General features: G+C 35.3%; 1 protein-coding gene across 12 annotated transcripts in view; it reads right to left on the reverse strand.

Moving 5' to 3' along the window:
* PIGN (phosphatidylinositol glycan anchor biosynthesis class N) overlaps positions 1 to 23,920 on the reverse strand; it is a 141,773-nt gene that overhangs the window by 95,179 nt on the left and 22,674 nt on the right. For 4 of the 12 annotated variants that reach the window (XM_034943902.3, XM_014342372.4, XM_008952643.4 and 1 more), the window contains exons 2-10: positions 21,576 to 21,652; positions 20,425 to 20,715; positions 16,987 to 17,108; positions 16,431 to 16,529; positions 13,847 to 13,953; positions 7,512 to 7,636; positions 6,270 to 6,400; positions 5,208 to 5,324; positions 2,621 to 2,661 (exon numbers count right to left, since the gene is read on the reverse strand). In XM_034943902.3, coding sequence (XP_034799793.2) covers positions 2,621 to 2,661; positions 5,208 to 5,324; positions 6,270 to 6,400; positions 7,512 to 7,636; positions 13,847 to 13,953; positions 16,431 to 16,529; positions 16,987 to 17,108; positions 20,425 to 20,645 — 963 coding nt within the window. In that variant the 5' untranslated portion in view covers positions 20,646 to 20,715; positions 21,576 to 21,652. Of the gene's footprint in view, positions 1 to 2,620; positions 2,662 to 5,207; positions 5,325 to 6,269; positions 6,401 to 7,511; positions 7,637 to 13,846; positions 13,954 to 16,430; positions 16,530 to 16,986; positions 17,109 to 20,424; positions 20,716 to 21,575; positions 21,836 to 22,857; positions 22,984 to 23,920 lie in introns of all 12 variants that reach the window. The other 8 variants (XM_034943903.3, XM_055102512.2, XM_055102513.2 and 5 more) reach the window with 3 other exon arrangements.

The following is a 23,920-nucleotide window of genomic DNA, read 5'->3' on the forward strand; positions in this document are numbered from 1 at the left end:
ACCACTAAAGGCCCTAAATGTAAAACATACTAAAACAAAAAATTACTTATCCTATTAGCTAAGAATTTGACCATTTTATGTAACAGTTTTTCAGTATTATACAAAGGATGCCTTATTTAGACATAAAATGAATATCAAGAGTAGACTTTAACTGGAGAAATGTATATATTAACTAGAAAAACAAAGTATCAGAAGGAGGTTTGATCAGCCAGTGATGTCCAGAAAAGACATAAACCAGAGAAGAGGCTCTTTAGTCAAAAGATCCCAAATACCATTTTGGATATCTCCTCTTTAAGTTCAATTTCTCGGAAGAGTTGTTCATGCTTTTTCTATCTTCGCTTCCTCACCTTCCCATCACTCTTCTGCCCACTGTGACTCACTATGACCCTTTATCATTCCAAAGACTGCTCTCTCTAAGAGAGCTAACAACCCCATTTTCTAAATCTAATTGACTATGTTTATATAAGTCCTTATAATTTTTCAGGCAATAAAGTACTCGGAATTGAGAATGCCCAGTTTCAAATTCTCAGGTAGGTTTTTTAATCCTCCAGTTGCTTGATTCCTTTATCAGTTAAAAAAATAAATGCAAGTTTTTCCCTTACAGAGGTATGACAGGATTAAATGAGATAAAACTTATAAAGTACCTGGCACATAATAAGCCTGTGATAACGGTAGCTACAATTGTTGCTGGCATTACTAGGCCTTTCAGCAGTATGGCATAGGCCACTCCTTTCTTGGCCTCAACACCACACAGCTGAGTTTCTTCTATCTCACTGGCTCCTCCTTTTCAGATACCTTCGCTAGTCCCTCATTTAAAGTTGGAATTCATCAAGTTTGTTCCCAGGCTCTCAGTCTTTCTCACTTTCTACTATTTAGATTGTCATTACCAGGTACCATCCTCCAGAAAACTGGAAATCTCCAAAGTCTTCCTAGTCACCTTTTCCTTTTCCCTCAGAATCCACTGTCGGCCACCTCTAATCTCTTCTCCATGCTGCAGCCAGGGGGATTCTTTCACACACAAAAAACCACATTGTGTCACTCTCTAGGCTTCAAACTCTTCAAGGATTCTTTGAACTTTCAGAATTAAGTTCACAAGGCCCATGAGACCCTGAAGGGGCTATGCCTCCCTTCTTCTGCCTCAGACCACCCCATGGTTTCTATTGCTATATAACAGCTTTCTTCAAGACCCTTTAATACACCATGTACCCTCTCACCAGAACTTAGTGTACACATTTCCTCTGCCTGAAAAGCCCTCCTCCTACTGCCTTGGCCTGCTAATTCCTGCTTATTCATCAATCTCAGCTCAATCCTCAACTTCTCAGGAAGGCTTTGCTGACTACAGTCTATCATATACATCCACTCTACAGTCTCACAGCTGCACAAATCTCTTTTGCAGTACTTACCACAGCTACAAGTTTACATGTATTTGTACAACAGACTGATGAGTATCTGTTCTTACCCCTAAGGTATAAATTTCCCAGGACAGGGATTATGTCTGCCTTAACTCACCACTAAATACTTAGACTTAGCACAAAGTTGAAACACACCACAGACACATCACAGTGTTAGTAGAAGGAATGAATAGAAAAAGAGATTCTCATTTGATGGAGATTTGAAGCAGGAGTGTTCGCCAACAGACTGACAATTCAGAGAGCAATAACTGAATCTATGTTCAATTGCTGATTATGATCTGGTCTGGCTATGAATAAGGGATGTTCTTGTTTTGTGATCTTCAAGTCATTCCCGTCTTTTTGACAATGATTTTTAATGGCAAATTAATAAATTGCTATTCTGACTTTATATGTTCATGTTCATTTACTTGGGTAGTATGCATCTATCCCAGGAGAAGACTATTCTTATTTTGCTGGGAAGAAACAAGTTTCTACAACCACAGGCCTGAAAATGAGACCCTAGACCTTGGTTTGTCCACCACAGTAAGTAATCTCAGCGTGTGTGGTGACCTGGAAGGCAAGATACTCCTGCCACTTTGGAAGCCATATCCCAATGATGCTATACCTTCTACAAATAGTGAAGATGGCTATTAAGGTAGCATGTTTTTAACAATGAAAATTGTGTGCTTCATGTTTACAGACAATGCTACTGATCTAACTTTATCAGATTGGCTATACATTTTCCTCTAACAGAAGGTTTCTAGCTGAGTAATTTATAATCTCATCATTTTTTTTCCCATTGCATTTGTAAGGTTGCTGGTTAGAAGTAAAGGTAAAATATGTGTTAACAAAAAGAAAAGGTAACTGACATACTATAGGAAACAAACCCATAACAGGAATTTTAATAGATCTGTGCTTAAATTAAGCAATACAACCATGAAAAGCAATCACAGAAATTTAAGAGGCATGCAAATTTCAATTTACATAACAAATAATTATCCAATGTTATTTGGAAGAAGTCTTTTATTTTCACTTCAAGTTTTGTTTGTTTTGCCACAAGAGAGATTAGCTGGGCTAAAATATTTGCACTAAAAGAATTCCCCTTAGTAACTGAAATGTTTTGAAAAAGACTTTGTCAATATTAATATTATCTCTTTTTCATAGTTTTTGTCTAACCTTCTTATAGAAGATAAAATTAAATTTGAATGTAATAAAATCGAAATGGATACCTGATTGACATCTAGCCTCTTCCAGTTCTCCAATCTCCACTCTGAAAGATACAATCAGACACAAGATCTGATGTTAAGATTTAAAAAAGAATAAATCATTTGATTTTTAGGAGTGGCCAATACTTATGGAAAACATAGGTGTTAGAAATGTCTATTTTAAGCCAAGTATGAATAAAAATCATGCTTAAAGGCAAAGGTGTATTTTTTTAAAGAATTTAAAAAAAACAAAAAGTAAATATTTGGTGTTTCCTGTGATGATTTATTAAGCTTCTTAAATGTTTACTGGGAGATAATTGTTTCAAAACATCAGAGGCTGAGGAAGGAAAGATGGAAGTGAAAAAGCACAATGGTAACAACTGTCAGCATTGACAACTCATTACAATCCTGTTCTAGAGAGTTATTAAGGCAACTGATAGGAAGTTAATTAATTCAAGCTTCTCTTTTTCTCTGTGATGGCAGTTCCTCCCAAAACACCTAAAACTGTAGTTGTGATGTTCCTGTAGTCACTAATCACAAATGTTAACATAGTATATTGAGTTATTATTAAAATTGTCTTCAAAGATAGGCTCATTCTTCCATTTTTCTACACATAAATTCAGAAATTGCATTAAACGGAAATCTAAACAAGTGATTATGAGAGACCGTCTTGATATAATGGCTTTAGGATACACTGCCAAAAGAGTTATAAGATATTTGTATAATAAAATTTCATTCAATAAGCTAATTAAAGTTTAAAAATACGTTTCTGACTCTACCAAAAATTCACACTAATCAGTTGATGAAAAAATGCCCATTCCTTTTCTCTAAAATGTATGATATTTAATATTCATATGAGAAAAAATACATTTCTGATGATTCTTGAAATCATGTGATTCTAAAACGTCAATTCAATATGAAATCAAATGCCAAAATAAAGTTAAATCTCATAAATACAAACATACTATTTACCCTACTTTCTATTTTGATCCAATCTAATCCATTTACCACAGAGCAGTCAGAAAGGTAGCTCCTGTGGCAAACTGGAATGTTGGCAATGCTTTAATGACAGGCTTTAATGATAGAGCACTGCACTCGGAACATACTTCATGCTCTCCTTACCCAGGATTTGGTGCCTCAAATGATCTACCTCTTGTTTACCTCTCCAACTCTCAACTCATTGTACTCTGCTCCCAGCTGACAGTGCTCAGCCACATCAGCCTTCCAATTCTGTTCCTCAAACAAGCTACGCTCTTTCTATTTTTAGCCTCTTCATTTGCTATTCCCTCTGCCTGGAACACTCCTGCCCTAACCTTCATATGAATGGCTCCGTCTTATCCTAACTGTGAAAAGATGTTCTATTAGCCCACTCTATAAAATGTATCCTGCTCCATAAGGGAAACTTCTAGGGTACAAATGTATGGTGAATCTGGATGGAGACTACATGGTATATATATGCAGGTAAAATTCATAAAGCTATACATTTAAAACCAATGCATTTTGCCTCCTTTGCCAAATATCTTAATAAAAATGTGGCAGACTGAGTCAGGCATGGTACACACCTGTGGTTCCAGCGACTTGGGAGGCTGGGGCAGGAAGATTGCTTGAGCCCAGGAGTTCCAGGCTGTAGTGAGCTACGATTGGCCTGTGAACCTGTGAACAGCTACTACATTCCAGCCCATTCCATTCCTTTAGAGACACAGCAAGAACCTGTCTCTAAGGAAACTGGAGGCAGGGGCAGGGTGGAGAAAGGAGCCCGGTCCTACCTCCTCTTTTATCATATCACCCTAATTTTCTTCATAAAATTATCATAATGTGTAAGTTTTGTTTATAGTTGCTTTAATTCTCCTACTAGAATGTTAAGTTCTATCTCAAAGATATGTAGTAGATGAAAAAAAGAGTCCACTAGCTTCTTTTTCTTTCATGCTTAAATAAATCTGGAAATAATCATGACAGTGTACTGGTTACACTGTTCTGGCCTTTTGTCAATGTCTCCCCTGTGGACCTGTGATGTGGCATGATGCTCTCCATTAGCACTTACAAATATATAAGAAATCGCCCTCTGAAAAATGCACCATTACTTACTGAAGACATGCTGTTGAGTGCATTATTCACTGTGCTCTTCTGTCTTCATTAGGGCCTGGGGTTGAAATAGCTCAGTACTACCTCTTGCTTTTTATCTAATAGAAATATCTTGTAGGTAGTGTGATTTTATAACTGACAGCATGTACTTTGTTTGGGTTGAAAAATCTCAAAAACTGATTATTTACCTCTATGAAACCTTAAATTTCCTCTTTTTTAATTTTTATTTACTCTACCTCACATTCAAATTAATAAATTAATAAAAGAACATCCAAAGTTCAGTTTATCAGTTTAGACATTCAGAAAGTCTAGTTATTAGCAGTGGTGTGCTGGGAAGGGTTCAACAAATGGCTCTGTGAGAAGAGAGAAACCAACAACCCCTTGTAGTGTTTGTATAGAAATAGTAATGGCACAAATGTCAAAATGAGGGATTTACAACTAAAATTTGAAGAGTGATTTCTTAAAAATTTAAACTTTGTTCTTATTTTAAGAGGTTGTATTTATAAACACAGTAAAGAAATGCTTGTACCTTTCAAAAATGCATCATCAAATTGCTGAGCTGATACTCTTTGGGGATACTTGATTCCAGCTCCCCAAGTGACTAAAGGAGTTAAAGTTTCTGAAGGATGACCAGCCCCATGGGAACCTACAAATAAGATATAAAGAATAATAAGACAAATATAGAAGAACTAACTTACAACTAAATATTTTTTTAAATAGTTTGTTTTAAAGAGTTGATCCATATATAGTTAATTCTAGTGACTACATTACCAAATGGTTACAACCTTTTATGGCAATTAGTTTGACAATATTCCTATAAAGCAAGTTAGAGAAACAACAACAAACAGGCAAAAAGTAAAACAGAAAACCAGACTGCCTGCTGAGTAACTATGGTTGAAAGAATAGAAATAATAACAATAAGACATGGAAGAAATGTTGCTGCTGCCAGAGCAGCACTGCAGACAGAAAGAACAGAGAGCTCCCTTGGGCAGTAACCACCCAAGCTTGGGGCAAGCAGTAGAGACTAAGTCTTTCTGGAGAAGATGGCAAGGTCTCTGGGTCCTTTTCTTCCAGGCCACTCTGGCAGGTAGAGCCAAAAGAAGTCCTTTATAAAGTGGAACTCAAATCACTAGAAATCCATATTGTGATCTGGGGACAAATCTCATCTTTGCTTTATTTTGTTCTCTGTGCACACATTGCATTTGCCTTGGGAACCTCACAGGGCGCACAGGCTTATCCAGGACAGAATTTCAGCAGCCCTCGGTCCCTCAGTAATACCATCTTAACATCACTCCCTTTGCCATCATATACAGTTAATTCTCTGTAGATAAATAATAGTTACTTTTTATTTTCTTCTCCACTTTTCTCTAGTTTGTCATTTGTAAATGAGAATATATTCGTTTTTTAGTTAGAGAAAATATTTTTTTATAAGATCAGTTGTTTTTTAGGCTAACATTTTAAGCACAGAATTATGTGCTAGACATTTTGTATACAGCAAGACATCTAATCCTCTCAACATCATAAAATATTTACCAGCTACATTTATCACTACTTTAATTGTAAGGTACATATCAATTAAAGACACACTAACCCCAGTCTGTCATTCCATGGTCAGAGGTAAAGATAAATGTTGTTTTCCCATCATTTCCATAGAAATGGTTAAACATAGACACGATTTCTTTAACTCCATCATCAACTTTTTTAATATTGTCCTTGTAGTCTCTATTTGTAAAGAAACAGAGGAACAAATTAAATTAATTTGGAGAAATCAAATTTATTCAACGTGGATTCATTACATTCAAAATCAGTAACTTCTGAAATGCTTTTAGATTTCATCTTTAATATTTTAAAATCAGAGTACTCTAGATTGTTAAAATAATTTTTTTCTCCTGTTAATGAAGCTAAATAACCTGAAATAGTTTTCAAAGATGGCTTAAAAGGAGGGGAATGATTAACAAATATATTTTAATAAACCCTTTTTAGGTCCTAAATGAGATAGATGACGTTCATGTCTCTCACTCTTACTACATAAACTAAACTGTTTGGCCACATTAAAAGTATCATTTCAAGTATAGAATATTTTCATTCCCTAAAGTGCTTTTGATATAAAATATAATATCATGTTTTGAACACATTATATTTAAGACTGCCACACAACTGAACAAGGTTCATTCGATATGAATATTCCATCAATTACAACAGTGCATCACGTTTAAGAAGGGGATTGTGAGGTATTCATTACTGGCAGCTAACCCAATAGGCTTTACAGCCACTGTTAGGCTAATTTAAACCAAATGCAAAATAAGAAATGAGTATAACATGGTATCTTCCTTTTACTTATGGTCTTCAAAAGTGAGAAAAATACTTGCTGTTATATATAAGGAGTGTTACTGAATTATGGTATACAAAAATGTATACAATTTATTTGCTAGATATAATACTAATTAAAGGGAATACACAAGGAATAAATAATTACATCTTTTGGTGATATAAAAGTTAATACCATAAAATGCTTTATATTTTCAAGATTCACTGAAAATATTTCTAAAATATATAGATATTCTAGATAATTTTTTTCTCTGCTTCAGTAAATGAAGATTATGTAATATGTACAGGATATATTTTACTTATATTAATGTGCCATCTGGATACAGCACATATGATTTAAACCACTATATCGGAAATCTCATATAATTGTGAACTTAATAAACATTACAGTAGTTGTTTAAAATATTAGCTCTGTTGTTATAATTCCAAAGAAAACTTTATAATAAAAAGTTCAATAGAATAGCTGTTGCCCTAAAAAATACAATTAAACACAACATTAAATTACCTCGAGGATGGTCGATGAGCATGTCCGTTTGTATCTATTCCTAATAAATGTAAGAAAAAAACTATTTTCTCTTCATTTATTTTAGAAAACAAAGACTGGTTGTTTCTGGCATGATGAAAGAAGTCCTACATATAACAAATGAGTTAAAAATATTTAGTTCATTTGTTTTATTTTAAAAATAATACTGATGAAAACATTTAAATTTATGCATAAGTACAAAATTAAATTATCTCACGTTGTTTAAATCTGTGCTCAAGACCTACCAACACAACGTCTTTGCTATCAGTTCAGACATCTATGTTCAAATAATGAGTTAGCTGTTTTCTCTGTTATAATAAGGCCAAAAAAAGGTGTTAGAAAGGGGATCATAATTTCATAGAGATCTCATAATGTTGTTAATCCCACATCTAACTTAATAAAATACAGCAGATTGAAGACATATTTTGGCAAGAGTCAAAAATAATATAGTAATACTGTTACCAGTTTAAGAATAATTTATTTTTTAAAATATTTCAGAACTGGACCACTTTTCATTGTCCTGTGTACTATCAACCTAGTCCAACCGTAATCTCTAATGTAGAACATTGCAAATAGCCTCCTAATTACTTCCTTTGCCCCAGCTAGAATGTGTTCTTCAAATCATGTAACAGAAAAGCAACCAATTAATAAAATACTACTTGGCAGGGTGAGGCTGGGAATAATTAATTAAAATAAAATTTGAAGATTATTATGCTAATTAAATAATGATAAACTAGATTCATAAACCCTTCTAAGGCAAATGATTCACCCTGTATTCACATATGCATGAACATGGGTGCAAAACTATGAAGACTACTTTTAAATTATTTTAAATAAGTTAACAGTCTATCCAAGATACATCTTTGCTGTTCACATAAATGCCTTTAACTGTAGAAGATGTTAACTTTTAACAAGATATGTTTAACTTTTCAACAAAAGTCTGAAGTATTTAAGTATTTTTTTCAAATAATTCTTCACTACTATGTTAAAAAACACAAATGGTGCAATTAGAGAAACTATTCAAGAATAGAAATAAATTAATACAATATATAACCTATCATCCTTCTCAAAAGTATAAAATTGCCCCCTAACTTTCATATACATTCTACTTAACCCCTAAGAAAATTTAAATCTAGATAAAAACAATAAGCTCTTTAAGAGAAAAGAATTAAAAGTTAAACACATAATTGAGAGCTGAAAACAAAAAAACTGAGCAAATGACTTGAATTACATCTATAATTTGTTCTATGGCTGGTACAATATATTCAGCTATGTAATCCTTTCTGGCAGCTAGATGTGCCTATCCTATCCTTTCTTGCAGCTAGATGTGCCTTTGTGGTTTTGGCCAATGAGATTTAAGTCAAACATTTCAGTCATAAAGCTATGTGGATCTAAGGCTTTTTGAAATAAATATAATTCAGTAGGAAAGAAGGTCCTTTTTTATTCTTCATATTTTTGACCTATAACACTAACATAAGGGCGGGAACTCCAGGATTATCTTGGGTCATGACATAACTTTGAAGATAAAACTCATGCCCTGAAGTTAGAGGAAAACTTTAGGAGACTAAGTGTCAGTGATACTGTAGAACCACTATAGCATCCTGGACTGCATCAATGCTCAGCTGCCTACTGCCAGCATTATCTTTACTAAGATAGAAGTAAACTTTTAAGTTATTTTTTTCCATATTACACAGGTATGATCTAATCTAAGTTAATATACTTATTCATGTGCCAAACAATTCCCTGATAAGAGTTTGTTGTTGTTGTTGTTGTTGTTGAGACAGTCTCTATCGCCCAGGCTGGAGTGCAGCAGCACAATCTTGGCTCACTGCAACCTCTATCTCCTGGGTTCAAGCGATTCTCTTGCCTCAGCCTCCCAAGTAGCTGGGATTTCAGACATGCACCACCATGCTCGGCTAATTTTTTTGTATTTTTAGTAGAGAGAGGATATCACCATGTTGGCTAGGCTGGTCTCAAACTCCTGGCCTCAAGTGATTCACCCACCTCGGCCTCCCAAAGTGCTGGGATTACAGGCGTGAGCCACCGCGCCCAGCCTCTGATAGGGTTTAAAGTTAACAGTGTGAAAAAGTCAGTATCTGTGCCAACAAGACGTATATTGAAGGGGAATATGTCAATGTATGAACAGTTATAGTATAGCACAATAAAGTATTAAGGGAATATAGAGGAGGGTTATCTAAGTCGAACTGGAAATAGGGCAAAGCAAAGAGAAGTCACAGAAGACCTAATAGAGAAGAAGATGCATGAACTGAGTTTTTTAAAGTAAATAGATTCAACCCAGGCGAACCTTTGAGGCCATTATACTAAGTGAAATAAGCCAATCACAAAAAGACATAGACTGTATGATTCCAGTTATGATATAAGGTGCCTAGAGTAGTCAAATGCATAGAAATAGAAAGTAGAATGGTGGTTGCCAGGGGTTGGGGGAGGGGGAAATGAAGAGTTATTTTTTTTGTTTGTTTGTTTGTTTTTGAGACGGAGTCTCACTCTGTCGCCAGGCTGGAGTGCAATGGCGCAATCTCGGCTCACTGCAACCTCCACCTCCCGGGTTCAAGCGATTCTCCTGCCTCTCAGCCTCCTGAGTAGCTGGGACTACAGGCACGTGCCACCACGCCCGGCTAATTTTTGTATTTTTAGTAGAGACAGGGTTTCACCATGTTGGCCAGGATGGTCTCAATCTCTTGAGAACGTGATCCACCCACCTTGGCCTCCCAAAGTGCTGGGATTACAGGTGTGAGCCAAAGCGCCTGGCCGGAGTTATTGTTTAATGGGTACAGAGTTTGTTTTGCAAGATGAAATATTCTAGAGATTATTAGCTGCAAAACAACATGAACATACTTAACGCTACTAAATTACAGATGCTCCTCGCTTGCAATGGGGTTATATCCCAATAAACCCATCATAAATTGAAACTACTGTAGGTCAAAAATGCATGTAATATACCTGTTACAGGTAGTTAGACAGGCATGAGTGGGGCAAGGGAGGGGTCTTCCCCGACCACTAGGAATGTCGGGTGATGATTCAGCAATTATCACACTGCCTCTCTAAAAGTGGTAGATTGGCAGCTGGCACCAGGGAGAGGCCATTTCCTGATGGTCCACACTTGCTGCACTAAAGTGTTAACTGAATGCAAGCACCAGAGAGATGCAACTTCTCAGGCATGTGCATTAATAGACCAAATGGCATAGTATGCCTGTCAGGGGGCACTCCACCAGAAAAGGAAAGAAAGCCTCGGATAGGTATGTGTACAACTTTCTAAATACACTATGCATGCTCACCTCCCAAGATTAAGGAGGGCACTGGGCATGCGGGCACCCCACCCTAAGGGAAGAATCATGGAAAGCGGCCAGCCTATAAAGTCCTAGGATCAAGATTAAACACTGCACTTGACCTCGCTGCTCACTTGGGACTCTTCTAGGCATACTTTCCTTTCTTTCCCGTTCTAAAGTTTTTGTAAATAAACTTCCATTGCTGCCTTGGTCTCTTCTTCTGCCTTATGACCCCCAGTCGAAGTTTTTCTTCTGGGGAGGTAAGAATTGAGGTTGCTGCAGATCCTTACAGATTTGTTGCCGGTAATTCAGATACCTTGTGCCAGTAACATACCTAACCTACCAAACATCATAGCTTAGCCTGGCCTACTGTCAACGAAGAGTCACACTCTATAAAATATTTGAAGAGATTTATTCTGAGCCAAATATGAGTGGCCATGGCCCATGACACAGTGCTCAAGAGATCTTGAGAATATGTGCTCAAGGTGGTCGGGGTGCAGCCTGGTTTTATACATTTTGGGGAGACATGAGACTTCAACCAAATATATTTAAGGAATACATTGGTTTGGTCCAGAAAGGCAGGACAACTCAAAGTGGGGATTGGGGGGAAATTTAAAAATTTTCCGGTTGGCAATTGGTTGAGTTTCTCTAAAGACTTGGGATCAAAAGAAAGGAATGTCTGGGTTAAGATAAGAGATTGTGGGATCCAAAGTTCTTATTTGCAGAGGAAACCTTCAGATAGTAGGCTTCAGAGAGAATAGGTTGTAAAATGTTTCTTTTTTTTTAATTTTATTATTATTATACTTTAAGTTTTAGGGTACATGTTTCTTATTAGACTTTAAGGTCTGTGTTGACGTTAATGCCAGAGAGGTATAATGAGGCATGTCCAACACCCACTTCCCCTTATGGCCTGAATCAGTCTCTCAGGTTACATTTTAAAAGCGCCCTGGCTGAGAAAGTCCATTGAGATAGTTGGGGGGTTGGGGGAGAGGTGCTTAGAATTTTATTTTTGGTTTACACTACCTTCAACATGCTCAGAACATTTACATTAGTCTACAGTTGGGCAAAATCATCTAACATAAAGCCTATTTTTTAATAAAGTGTTGATAATGTGAAATAAGTGAGATAATAATTACTATCTCATGTAATTTTTGAATACTATACTGAAAGTAAAAAACAAAATGGTTGTATGGATACTCAATGTCCGGTTTATACTAAATATGTATTGCTTTTGCACTGGTGGAAAGTCAAAAGAATCATAAGTTAAACCATTGTTAAGCTGGGGACTGTCTGCAAACACTTAAAATGCTTAAGATAGTAAATTCTGTATTTTGCATATATATATATATATTTTTTTTTTTTTACCACAGTTACAAAAAAACAGGTGAGTAGAAAACTGCGTGGATCTGGAAACTGTTTGGCTTGAATTAAACATGAGTCTCTAGCCAGGACATGAAGTTCGAGTAAAACCCTTAACCTCACTCTCTAGCCTCTTCTGAGACCTGGCTCCCAGGCAGTCCTCCTGCCACACTAACCTCCCTTCTTTCTCACTTCCTCAAATCCATTATGCTGGCTCTTGACCAAGATTTACATAATGCTGTTGGCCTGCAATACCTTTCCATACCAATCCATCCCTATCCATTTCTTTGTCTCCTGTACCTGTTCAGAGATTATCTCAAACCTCTTAGCCTTCCCCTAACTACCCAGCACAGATTAGAATTTTCTGAAGATATATTCTTGGTCTGTATTTTTCCTTCACATCACTTACCAATGCTGATGACTTCATATTTTCATTATAACTTGGTTAATATATATCTACCATATTTTATGAAGTCATGTGCAAATCTTTTTTTCTGTTCACTACCGTGTCAAGACTAGTAGTGTTGAAATAAAGAAAGGAAGAAAGACATGAAAATCAGGCCAGCTACCAGCTATGTATGTACATTCACAAGGAATCAATTCCATGATTTTGGAGGGATTTTAGCTACACATATAAAATTAGAAGCCAAAGGCTTTCATGCAGATATTAATATTAGTACATTAAGTTAAGAAGTGATGATTGGCAAAATAATTTGCTAATCATTTTCTTACAGAGATTTTATTTAAGTTGAAAGTTTTCCCTGTTGACAAAAGTATATATTAAAAGTAAAAAGAAAATTTCAAGGGAAAAGACCCTTGGAAAAAAATAGGGTTTAGCAATGAATTTTAGAGCACTTAATTTCTGCTAAGCAAATACAAAGAAAAAGGCAGATATATACTAAGGAGTACATTTACAAACAAACAAAAATGGCTATATCATGGAGAAGTCCACAAAGTCAGTTCAAAAGACATTACTAGAAAAAAGAAGTATCAATCAAAGCTTCTTATAATGGATGAATTATGAGTTGTTATTTGGAGATGAGGAATAATGCACTGGTAAAAGAAGAGAGCCAATGTCCACAATTGAGATTTTCACACACTTTTTGAGAATATAAATTATATCGTATTCCTCATGAAACTATGATAATTGTCATTATAAAATGTTCAAAAAACTAGTACTTAAAGGAACCATAGATTTTTATTATGATCAATTTGCTAATTTGTTTTTGCCTATATAATCTGCTTATCTAATTTTTCTTTAAAGTATTTTTTTAAAAAATCATCCACTTTGTTATTATAAATGTATTACATTTGAACAGCATTTTCCCAAAGGCTTTCCTACATCTCATATGGTCCATTACTACAAGAGTCTGATTCCACGGTCAATGAAAGATCAAAATTTACCCAGGATGAATCACAAACTAGAAACGAAAAACAGGTTTCCTAAATCCTAATCTAGGGCTCATTTTACTAATAGAAACAAAGGAGTTTAAAACTTCTCTTGTTTATTTAGAATGTGTAATTTTTTAGAATTAAATCTTAGAATTCAGAACAGTGTGCTACAACATAGAACTTTCAAAGCTCATGAAAACAGAAAAAACGTGGGATACAGTCTCCAATACTTCAGGTAAAAATATGCTTTTTGTATATTAACCACTCAATAGCACAAACCTTAACATTATCAAAAACCCACGTATCCAGTTTTGTTGCATCTTGAGCACCAAAATCCTCTCTTTTAGCATCATAACTATATGTATAAACGTGGTCTCCACTAGCACCTGAAAAGAAAATTTGGAAAAAATAATCTTTTTACAAAATCTTTTAAACTATCATAAAATATGAGCTAGTCATTCACAGATTTTTGTGAGTAACCAGAATTTTCACAAACCATTGTTCATTATGATGGGGAAGAGAAAAATGGGAGGAATAATTAACATTTATTTATGTTATGTGCTATGGACCATGCTACATACTTTAATGTATTCTATTGCTTTTTGTCCTCAAAAATAACATATTTTAATTTCGCAGATTCATTATATGTTAATTAACACACCAAAATCACAACTCTAATAAGCAATATAACAAAAATAAGCACAATATTTGTCTCCCTTTAAGGATTAAACTATTCAAAACATGTGTGCCCCTTAGAATGCTACAATCTAAAATAGATGATGTGTGGTGTACAAACCTTCTTAACATAAGAAGAAAATTCAGATATTTCACTTCTGTTATTCATAAACTATGCGTATTTTTCTCAACTTCTAAGAGAATAAATATTGCTTATTGCCAAAGAGTTTGAAGGGGTCAACAGATATGACAATCTCATACATTTGCAAGAGTGTATTAAGAATCTAAACAGTTTAGTGAATTTCTGAGTTTGATAGGCTCTTGCAGGTAATAAGAAAGAGATATGGCCAGTGTGGTGGCTCACACCTATAATCCCTGTATTTTGGGAGGCCGAGGCAGGTGGATCACCGGAAGTCGGGAGATCGAGACACCCCTGGCCAACATGATGAAACCCCGTCTCTACTAAAAAGAGAAAAAAATTAGCTGGATGTGGTGGTATGCGCTTGTAATCCCAGCTACTCAGGGGGCTGAGGCAGAAGAATTGCTTGAACCAAGGAGGCGGAGGTGGCAGTGAGCTGAGATCGTGCCACTGCACTCCAGCCTGGGCAACAAGGGCAAAACTCCATCTCAAAAAAACAAAAACAAAAAGAGAGATATATAATAAAGTAATACAATCTTTATAGCACCAGTTCAGCTCTAATGACCCTATTCCACAGCTCAGCCATTCCTCTTCCCACATCCCAAATAAAAACGTCTGACTGGGTTTGCTGTTTACTACAAGATATGGAACATTAGACTATCTCTAATTCAATTATTTGTCCTCTCCCATCCATTGTAGCCAGAAATAGGAATGTTAGTTTGATAAGCCATAGCAACTTAATCCACCCTTACCACCACCAGCTCCCAAAAAAACTAAACTGCTTTCCAAAGAAGGCAATATATAAGTGGCAAACAGTTTGGGGCTTTTTGGTCCGCCCAGTATAATAATGTTCTATGACTATCATCTGTAAAATTCTCAATATATATTTTGCTTCCTGGACACATAATAATCTTCAATAGTTCCCATTATTTTAATTACACTCATGACTAAGTATGTTACAAATCCTTTCTGATAAGCGAAATGATCAATCATTCTGCTCCCACTTAAAAGCATTTAATGACATGAAATTCATCCAACTGATTTTAGAAAATAATATAAATGAATTTTCTAATTAAGAGATGTCCCAATATTTGCAGAATCATGCATATAAACAATAAATCTAAATGCTACATTCAGTATATTAAATATCAATTTAAATAAATTATATGTTAAATGCCATATATATCAAATGCCAGAATATATGGCATCTTCGATGTATTAAAATAGGAATTATAACTATACATTTTAACACTTAAATCTTTTTTTTGAGATAGGGTGTTGCTCTGTTGCCCAGGCTGGAGTGCAGTGGCATAATCATGGCTCACTGCAGCCTCAACATCCCAGGCTCTCAAGCACTCTTCCCACCTCAGCCACCTGAGTAGTTGGGACTACAGGCACATGCCACCACACTCAGCTAATTTTTTGTTTGTTGTAGAGATGTGGGTCTCACCTTGTTGCCCAGACTGGTCTCCAACTCCTGAGCTCAAGTGATCCACCTGCCTCAGCCTCCCAAAATGCTGAGATTACAGGTGTGAGCCACTGTGCCCAGCCAATGTTTAAATCTTTATATGAATAGCTACTAACTTTTAAAATGATTTACCAAAGTATAATGAACCACACCTCAACATCATCATTTATAATCAAGTTATGTGAAAAGTGCTATGCTAAATATTTCACATGAATTACATAATTTAATTATAAAAATAAATCTATGAGACAGAAACTAATATTATCACATTTTACGAAAAGGAAATTGAAGCTCAGAGAGGTTATATAAATTGCTCAAGATTATACAGCTGTTAAGTGATAGTGCTATATACCACTTAATTGAATCCAAAATACTATCTAACTGTATGATGTGCCAATATCTCAAGTATAACTAAGAAGGAAAAAAAAATACTGTAATTAAACATCCCTATTTCAGAAATGTTAAAAATGTAAAAATATGTGTAAAAATCAACACATACATTACATACATAAAAATAGAAAACTACCATATTGACTTACTCCCTATTTACTATCTGAGGAAACATAATCAGTGACTCTTACCTTTGGCAAACATAGGCAGGATATCTGGGCTTCCCCAGCTCCATGTGTATTTACTTTCATTAAAAAGAGAATCAAACTCTACAGGATTTTCCTTCCATCCTTCAGAAAGCAAGCAAGCAGTAATAGTTATATACACATGGTACAATAAGACCCTAAAGAACTATTCTTCAAATAATAACAATTACATTAGTCAGTGAACAAATGCAAAACTAATAGATTTTATATTATGCATATTATACCACTATTTTAAAAAACTAACAATAGATAATTTACTTCTTAATGAAATATAAAATTATTTTTGAACTTTTAAGAGTAATATCTAGGAAAATTATGCTTCCATCCAACCCAAATTCTTTCAATAACACAGGATAATGAAATACTAAAGCTTCAATTCTGGAGTCAGTACCAGTGGGTGTTCATGTCAGCAAAGCATGCTAAAACATTTGTCCAAAGTATCTCAAAACATACCTTCACTTTGTGACATGATTAAGTGGTAAAGGACTAATATTTACTTGACAAATTTTTCATTTCATAAGATTGTCCAAATAGACAATACCTTTGGCAACTGCACTGACATCTTCATAAAACCCAGCTATCAGAGCTACATGACCTGGCCGAGATTCTGTTGGCACACGTGTATGAGATATGCCCCAGCTGCCTTCATGCATTATGATATTCCTAAAAGATATTAAAGACAAATAGTTAACATAGACTATGATTAGATACTCTCATATAAAGCTTTAGAAACATAAGATTATTACAGAAGGAATCAAAAGCAAAAAACTTAAGTCAAAACTTAAGAAGGAAAGGAATTTTTCAAATTCCAGGTGAGCCCATTCCTAGCATCTACCAGCTGAATGCAGCCGCATGAATTTGCTGATGTAAGACCAAACAAAGAACCATTCAACCACTGCACAGAATCATGAAACAAAATACATGATTGTTGTTTTAAGCCACAAAACAGAGATGGTTTGTTATCCAGAGATAAAACATATATTATTATATCAATGTTAAATTGCATTAGGTGTGATAATAGTATTGTGGTTATTTAAGAGATATAGGCTGAAGTGTTTGGGGTAAAGTTTCTTGCTTTCGAATTGTTAAGGAAAAAATAATTATAACTAGATGGACATACATGGGCACCCCTGTGGTGCAGGTGGCAGAGGGGCCAGGAGAGGGTGAACACAATTATGAAAAAAGGTTAAAATTGTCATACTAGGTAAAGGGTATACAGATGTTCATCAAATAATCCTTTCAAATTTGTTTAGTTGAAAAATTCTTAAAAAACTAAGGGGAGGGAAAATGGCTACACTCCTAATTAGGAGTTAAATTATATCCCCAAATTTGAGATTAAAACAGGCAAAAAGATTATTTTGCTAAAAGATGTCAACATTATTTAAGTTGTATCCACAGTGATTTGCAAAATTTGGGGAAGAAAGCAAAACTACAAGTGGTGCTATTACAGGTGAAAGGCCAGCAGAGCAATAAGTTATAAAATAGTAAACTCAACAATAACATTTTTCAAGATAAATATCTGCCTCTCAATACATTCTAAAGAAAAATATTTATAACTACTGGTGTCAGTTCTTTTACTATTGACTTGCCTAATAATAAAAGCAGTTTTGGTGAAATACATTCACAATAAGTAAACAGTTTCAAAACCACTGGACCAAATATTAACGAGAAATATTCTTTAACTTCTTGAGTTATATAATGAAAACTGGACTTAAACAGAAAGGGGAGGTATAAAGAAATGTGGATACTCTATTTAAAAGCATTAGTTTAGATACTGTATTTAAAAACATTAGTTTAGATCACGTTTTTATAAAACAAATTTTGGGCCAGATGCGGTGGCTCACAGCACTTTGGGAAGCTGAGGCAGGTGGAGGCCAGGAGTTCGAAACCAGCCTGGTCAACATGGTGAAACCCCGTCTCTACCAACGGTACAAAAATTAGCCGGGCGTGGTGGCACGTGCCTGTAATCCCAGCTACTCAGGAGGCTGAGGCAGGAGAATCGCTTGAACCTGGGAGGCAGATGTTGCAGTGAGCCAAGATTGCACCATTGCACTCCAGCCTGGGCGACAGAGTGAGACTCCCTCTCAAAACAAATAACAACAACATAAAACCTTTCAAAAACAGGCTTAGAAGAAGCTAGAAGATTCCTGACATTGTAAATATACAATGGCACACAACACAAAACATCAACTGTTTGAGCCCACAGAGCTTCCGTTAGTAAGATCCAAAGGAGAAACAAGTGCCACCAGAAAAGCTTGACTTTATTTTACCAGTATATGTTTATCCTCTTAATTTTGAAATGAAGTATATTTCTCTCTTTCCTTTGGCAACTAAGAAATTCACCCAAATACTTTAATTATTTCTAGAAATTTGTTACAGATTTTTGTGTACTGTACTTAACCTTGGTTTGATCTTATTTTCCCACAATGTTTGTCTATTGACTTGAGTCTCTCTTTTCTTTATTTTTATCCTTCAATATGTTATGCACCTCTTTGAGCTATCGTAAATTTAGTTCTGAAAATTCAACACAGCATTAGAGTTCATCCATTCTTCTAGCTGTCAACAAATATTTGTTAATTGCCCATTATGTTATAGGAACTGGAGATAAAGTGGTGGATAAGTCCCCAGTCTCATGGAACTTTCATGATGGTAAGTACTATAAAGAAAAATAAAACAGGCCAGGCATGGTGGCTCACGCCTGTAATCCCAGCACTTTGGGAGGCTAAGGCGGGTGGATCATGAGGTCAGGAGATCAAGACCATCCTGGCTAACATGGTGAAACCCCGTCTCTACTAAAAATACAAAAAATTAGCCGGGTGTGGTGGCGGGCGCCTGTAGTCCCAGCTACTCGGGAGGCTGAGGCAGGAGAATGGCGTGAACCTGGGAGGCTGAGCTGGCAGTGAGCTGAGATCGCGCCACTGCACTCCAGCCTGGGTGACAGAGCGAGACTCCGTCTCAAAAAAAAGAAAAAGAAAAAGAAAACAGAGTAAAATGATAGGAGGTAATGATGACAGATGGAGATGGGGGAAGACACAACATTTTAGAGAAATTTCCTCTTGAATTCTATTTTAATCTCTCCACAACAGCATTACAAGGCCTTTCAGGAGTTGCCACTAATCAGAAAAAGAGCAATTGTTTGTAGGCCCTTTGTAAGTCCAAGAAATTAAATATTTCTTTTTAAAGCAACTTAACAGAAGCCAAAGTTATGTTAAACAGTGATATAGAAGTGAAAGGGCTCTATATTCTTTTACAGAAGGTTGTGTTTTAATTTGAAGTCTATATTTTGTACTTAAACATCATTGAAATTAGTAATTCATTAATATTTATGCTTGTCTTTATTTTGTAAAATTAGCAGATTTTTTTTGTTTGTTTGTTTTTTTGAGACGGAGTTTTGCTCTTGTTGCCCAAGCTGGAGTGCAATGGCACCATCTCGGCTCACTGCAACCTCCGCCTCGCAGGTTCTCCTGCCTCAGCCTCCCAGGTAGCTAGGATTACAGGCATGTGCCACCACCCCCAGCTAATTTTTTGTATTTTTAGTAGAAACGGGGTTTCTCCATGTTGGTCAGGCTGGTCTCAAACTCCCGACCTCAGGTGATCCCTGCGCCTCAGCCTCCCAAAGTGCTGGGATTACAGGCGTGAGCCACTGTGCCCAGCCAGCAGACTTATTTTTTAAGAAAAAAATAATATAGTGAGTCTTGAGCCAGGTTTGGGAAATTAGGACAATTTAGCTTAAGCAGCTAAGCCTATCCATTTCAATTCACCGGTTATCAGCTTCAACAATACCAGAAATAACACCTAGGAGGAAATAAAGTGGCATCTAGTGCTGACCCATAAGACAAAGGCAAATGTACAAGTGCCCTATTCTCTGTCTCATCATCACCCCTGTGCCCAGTGCGTGATAAATAGTAAGATATTTTGCAGTTTACTTAACTCAGAATAACATTTTAAGAGATGTCTCTGTATCAGTTTACATGCTTACCTAATAAACGGTGCTCTAGAGGTTCCATTTTCATCTAATTCGTAAAGTGCATCTGCTCGAAGGCCATCAGCAACAAACAACACTAATCTTCTCGCTGGAGGAGGCAATGGTGTAAACTGAGGAGTCATTCCATGAACCAAAGGAGATGTAAAATAAATGTCAAAGATGGAGGCGAAGAACACAAAATGTATAAGCAATCCCAAAGTAAAGAACAGCAGCATATCCAGTGTAACTAATTAGACTTCAAGAACAGCAGCATATCCAGTGTAACTAATTAGTCTTCAAGAACAGCTGAAAGAGAGAACAAAATTAAATTGGGGTAAATCTTAATACATTCATATGTATTTTCACATATTTTGATGATCATAAGTAGATGAAACATGTATTTTTAATTATTATATAACTCACTACTTTCATTTGTGGTGGTAACAATAAGCACTATTTAATAATGTGACATAATACTGAAATCAAATATGTAATAAAGTACATCTAAGCAAAAAGAAAAAGTTCAAGTATAACAAGTAATTGGGACAAATAAACTATAATGAATTTAACTGCATAATAAGCTCATAAAAATTAGCACAGGACCAAAGAACAAATAAATAATTAAATCAGTCCTAAAAAGAGTTAGCGTTCAGCCAAGTCGAATCCTACAAAAAGAAAATATAAGTCAGGCAACTCTTGGTTGTACATATGACAATCATTGCCAATAATGGATTTTTAATTATTTAAATCAGTTATAATTATTTAGATGTTGCTGAATTGATTTAAATTATTCAAATATTTGTGATTTTTTTTCTTGTTACTTTGGTATTCTGGCTCTCTTGACTATTACCACATTGAGCAGGAAACATGTATTCTATCACATTTGGCAGAATCATATGAAGTTAAATTTCATCTGTGCTTCAGAAAATTTGTACTTATTAAAGAAACATTTTATTTTAGTTCCCTGAATCAATCAAAAAGGTTATGTTTTATCCACTCAATAAAAATGTTTTGTGCACACATCACATGCATAACTGGGTGCTGGGGTACTATAAAGAATATCGAGTTCTCTGTAAGTTCATCACAGAGCTGATGAACTTACAAATACTTAAGGAAGAAAAACGAAGCAATATGAAACATTTAAATAAAACTGTAAAAGAAGATACCATTAAACTGCCAAGATCAAACGGAACATGGGAGTGCTTTCCAAGCCAGTCTGTAATTTGCTATTGTTGGTGAATCTCTGCAGATCGAGGAGAAAAAAAAAAGGATTGGAACTTGTCTTAGTTGTAATGTAACGGCATTAGCTACATATAGTGATCCTAGGCTGAAAAACACCAAGGATGAGGTAATTTTAACTACAGACACATCTTTTTCTTCTTGGCCTGAAGAATCACATCATGGAAGGAAAGGATGGCAAAATAACCTTGCAAAAACAAATGAAACATTGGAAAAACACTCATCAAAGTCAAGCAGATTATAAAAAAGAAAACATGATAGAGCAAAAGGTCAAATTACAAGCCACTTATTTTCTGAGAACCAAGGGTCAACTAAATATCAAAGATATTCTACAAAGTACAAAAGTTCCTTAGTGAGTAGATGCTATTTTGCATCTCATAGCTAACTGACAAAGAGAATCTTTATGTGTCATATAGCATATTCCCTCCCCTCTTCTGTGCTACTACAAATCAACTTTCCATTTTCTGAGGCAGTTTAGAATAATAATCACTGTCCTTAATTTTTTTAAAAAGTAAATTTTATATTTTTTTACTAAACAACCTAATGAACATTAAATGCTAAATTATCAATGTGAATGTAAAATAATTCTGAATATATTTGTGTTATTTTCTTAAATATAATTCTCAATGTAGAATTAAAGATTCAAATATTGTGAAAAATTCTTCAAATTACCAAACCAATTTAAGATTCCATTAGAAACATGTAAATAACTGTTTACCCAAATCTGAAAGTTCTGAAAATTGACAGTAATCTTTTTAGTGCATCAGTCATATTACAGTACTTTAAACTTATATTCATTTTTATTTGCTTGCCTGCTAGCCAGTAAGGGTGTGTACTGATTTCCTACTTACAGTTCTTCATGACTTGCTCTTTTGTTTTGATTATTATAGTAGAGTTCTTTTAGACATTAGACCTTTTCTACTCTAGAGACAACACAGAGGTCCCAACGCAAAAAGGACTATGGTACACCTAATAATAAACCTGACCCAGTTGTATTTTCCTGTTGGAGATAACCTTTATTACGTTATTTTCAAAGCTCATATTTGCATGGTGTTCTGGTCCCCGAAGAAACCTAGATTAGTTACCTTTGTGGCACATGGTATTTTTTGTTTTCAATTTTGTTTCAAGAGCATTTTGTTGGGTCAACTACTTAAAATACCCTCAGAGAATACGAAGAAGAAATGCAAAAGTATCTATATCTAAATTTACCTTCCAGGTTTATCATCATCTGTTCAAAAAGATTTAGCTTTTAAAGAACATCTATGTTCAAAATTATAGGTCTCCAAAGGCTACAGCTCATCTCACTTTGCCCAGGACTGAGACATAATACTGTTTCTAGAACATAAAACATTTTAAAAAATTGTTTAAAAATTCACATAACATTTACCATTTTAGACATTTTAAAGCGCAGAGTTCTGTAGTGTTAAATATATTCACAGTGTTGTACAACCAATCTCCAGAACTTTTCATCTTACAAAACTGCAACTCTATATATACCCATTAAACAACTCTCCATTCGCCCCTGCCCTAACCCTGGGGAACCACTGTTCTACTTTCTATTTCCATGAGTATAACTATTCTTGCTACTTCATACAAGTGAAATTATACAGTATTTGTTCTTTTTTGATTAGCTTATTTTACTTAGCATAATGTCCTCAAGTTTCATCCATGTTGTAGCATATCAGAATTTCCTTCCTTTTTAACACTGAAATCAGACCATTGCATGTATATACCATGTTTTGGTTATCCAGTCATTTATTCATAGACATTTGAGTTGCCTGCACCTTTTGGTGACTGTGAGTGATACTATGAACATGGGTACACAATCAGTTTTGTTTTAAAATAAACATTGGGTATTGACCAAAGGCAGTCATGTAGATCCACTTAATTACAAGAAGCTGGAAAATATGGAAAACTGAGGAAATATTTGGTAAATATCCCTGTCTCTGCTGCAGACATATTTTTACACATATTTCATACTATAATATATAACATAATGTATTAGTCCATTTTCACATTGCTACGAAGAACCATCTGAAACTGGGCAATTTATGAAGAAAAGTGGTTTCACAGTTCCACAGGCTTAACAGGAAGCATGACTGCGAGGCCTCAGGAAACTTACAATCATGGCAGAAGACAAAGGAGAAGCAAGCACGCCTTACCATGGCAGAGCAAAAGAGAGAGTGAGCAAAGTGGGAAGTGCCACAGACTTTCAAACACCCAGATCTCACGAGAACCCACTCACTATCAGGAGAACAGCAAGGGGGAAATC

Source organism: Pan paniscus, chromosome 17 (genome assembly GCF_029289425.2).
Source record: "Pan paniscus chromosome 17, NHGRI_mPanPan1-v2.0_pri, whole genome shotgun sequence".
NCBI lineage: Eukaryota > Metazoa > Chordata > Mammalia > Primates > Hominidae > Pan > Pan paniscus.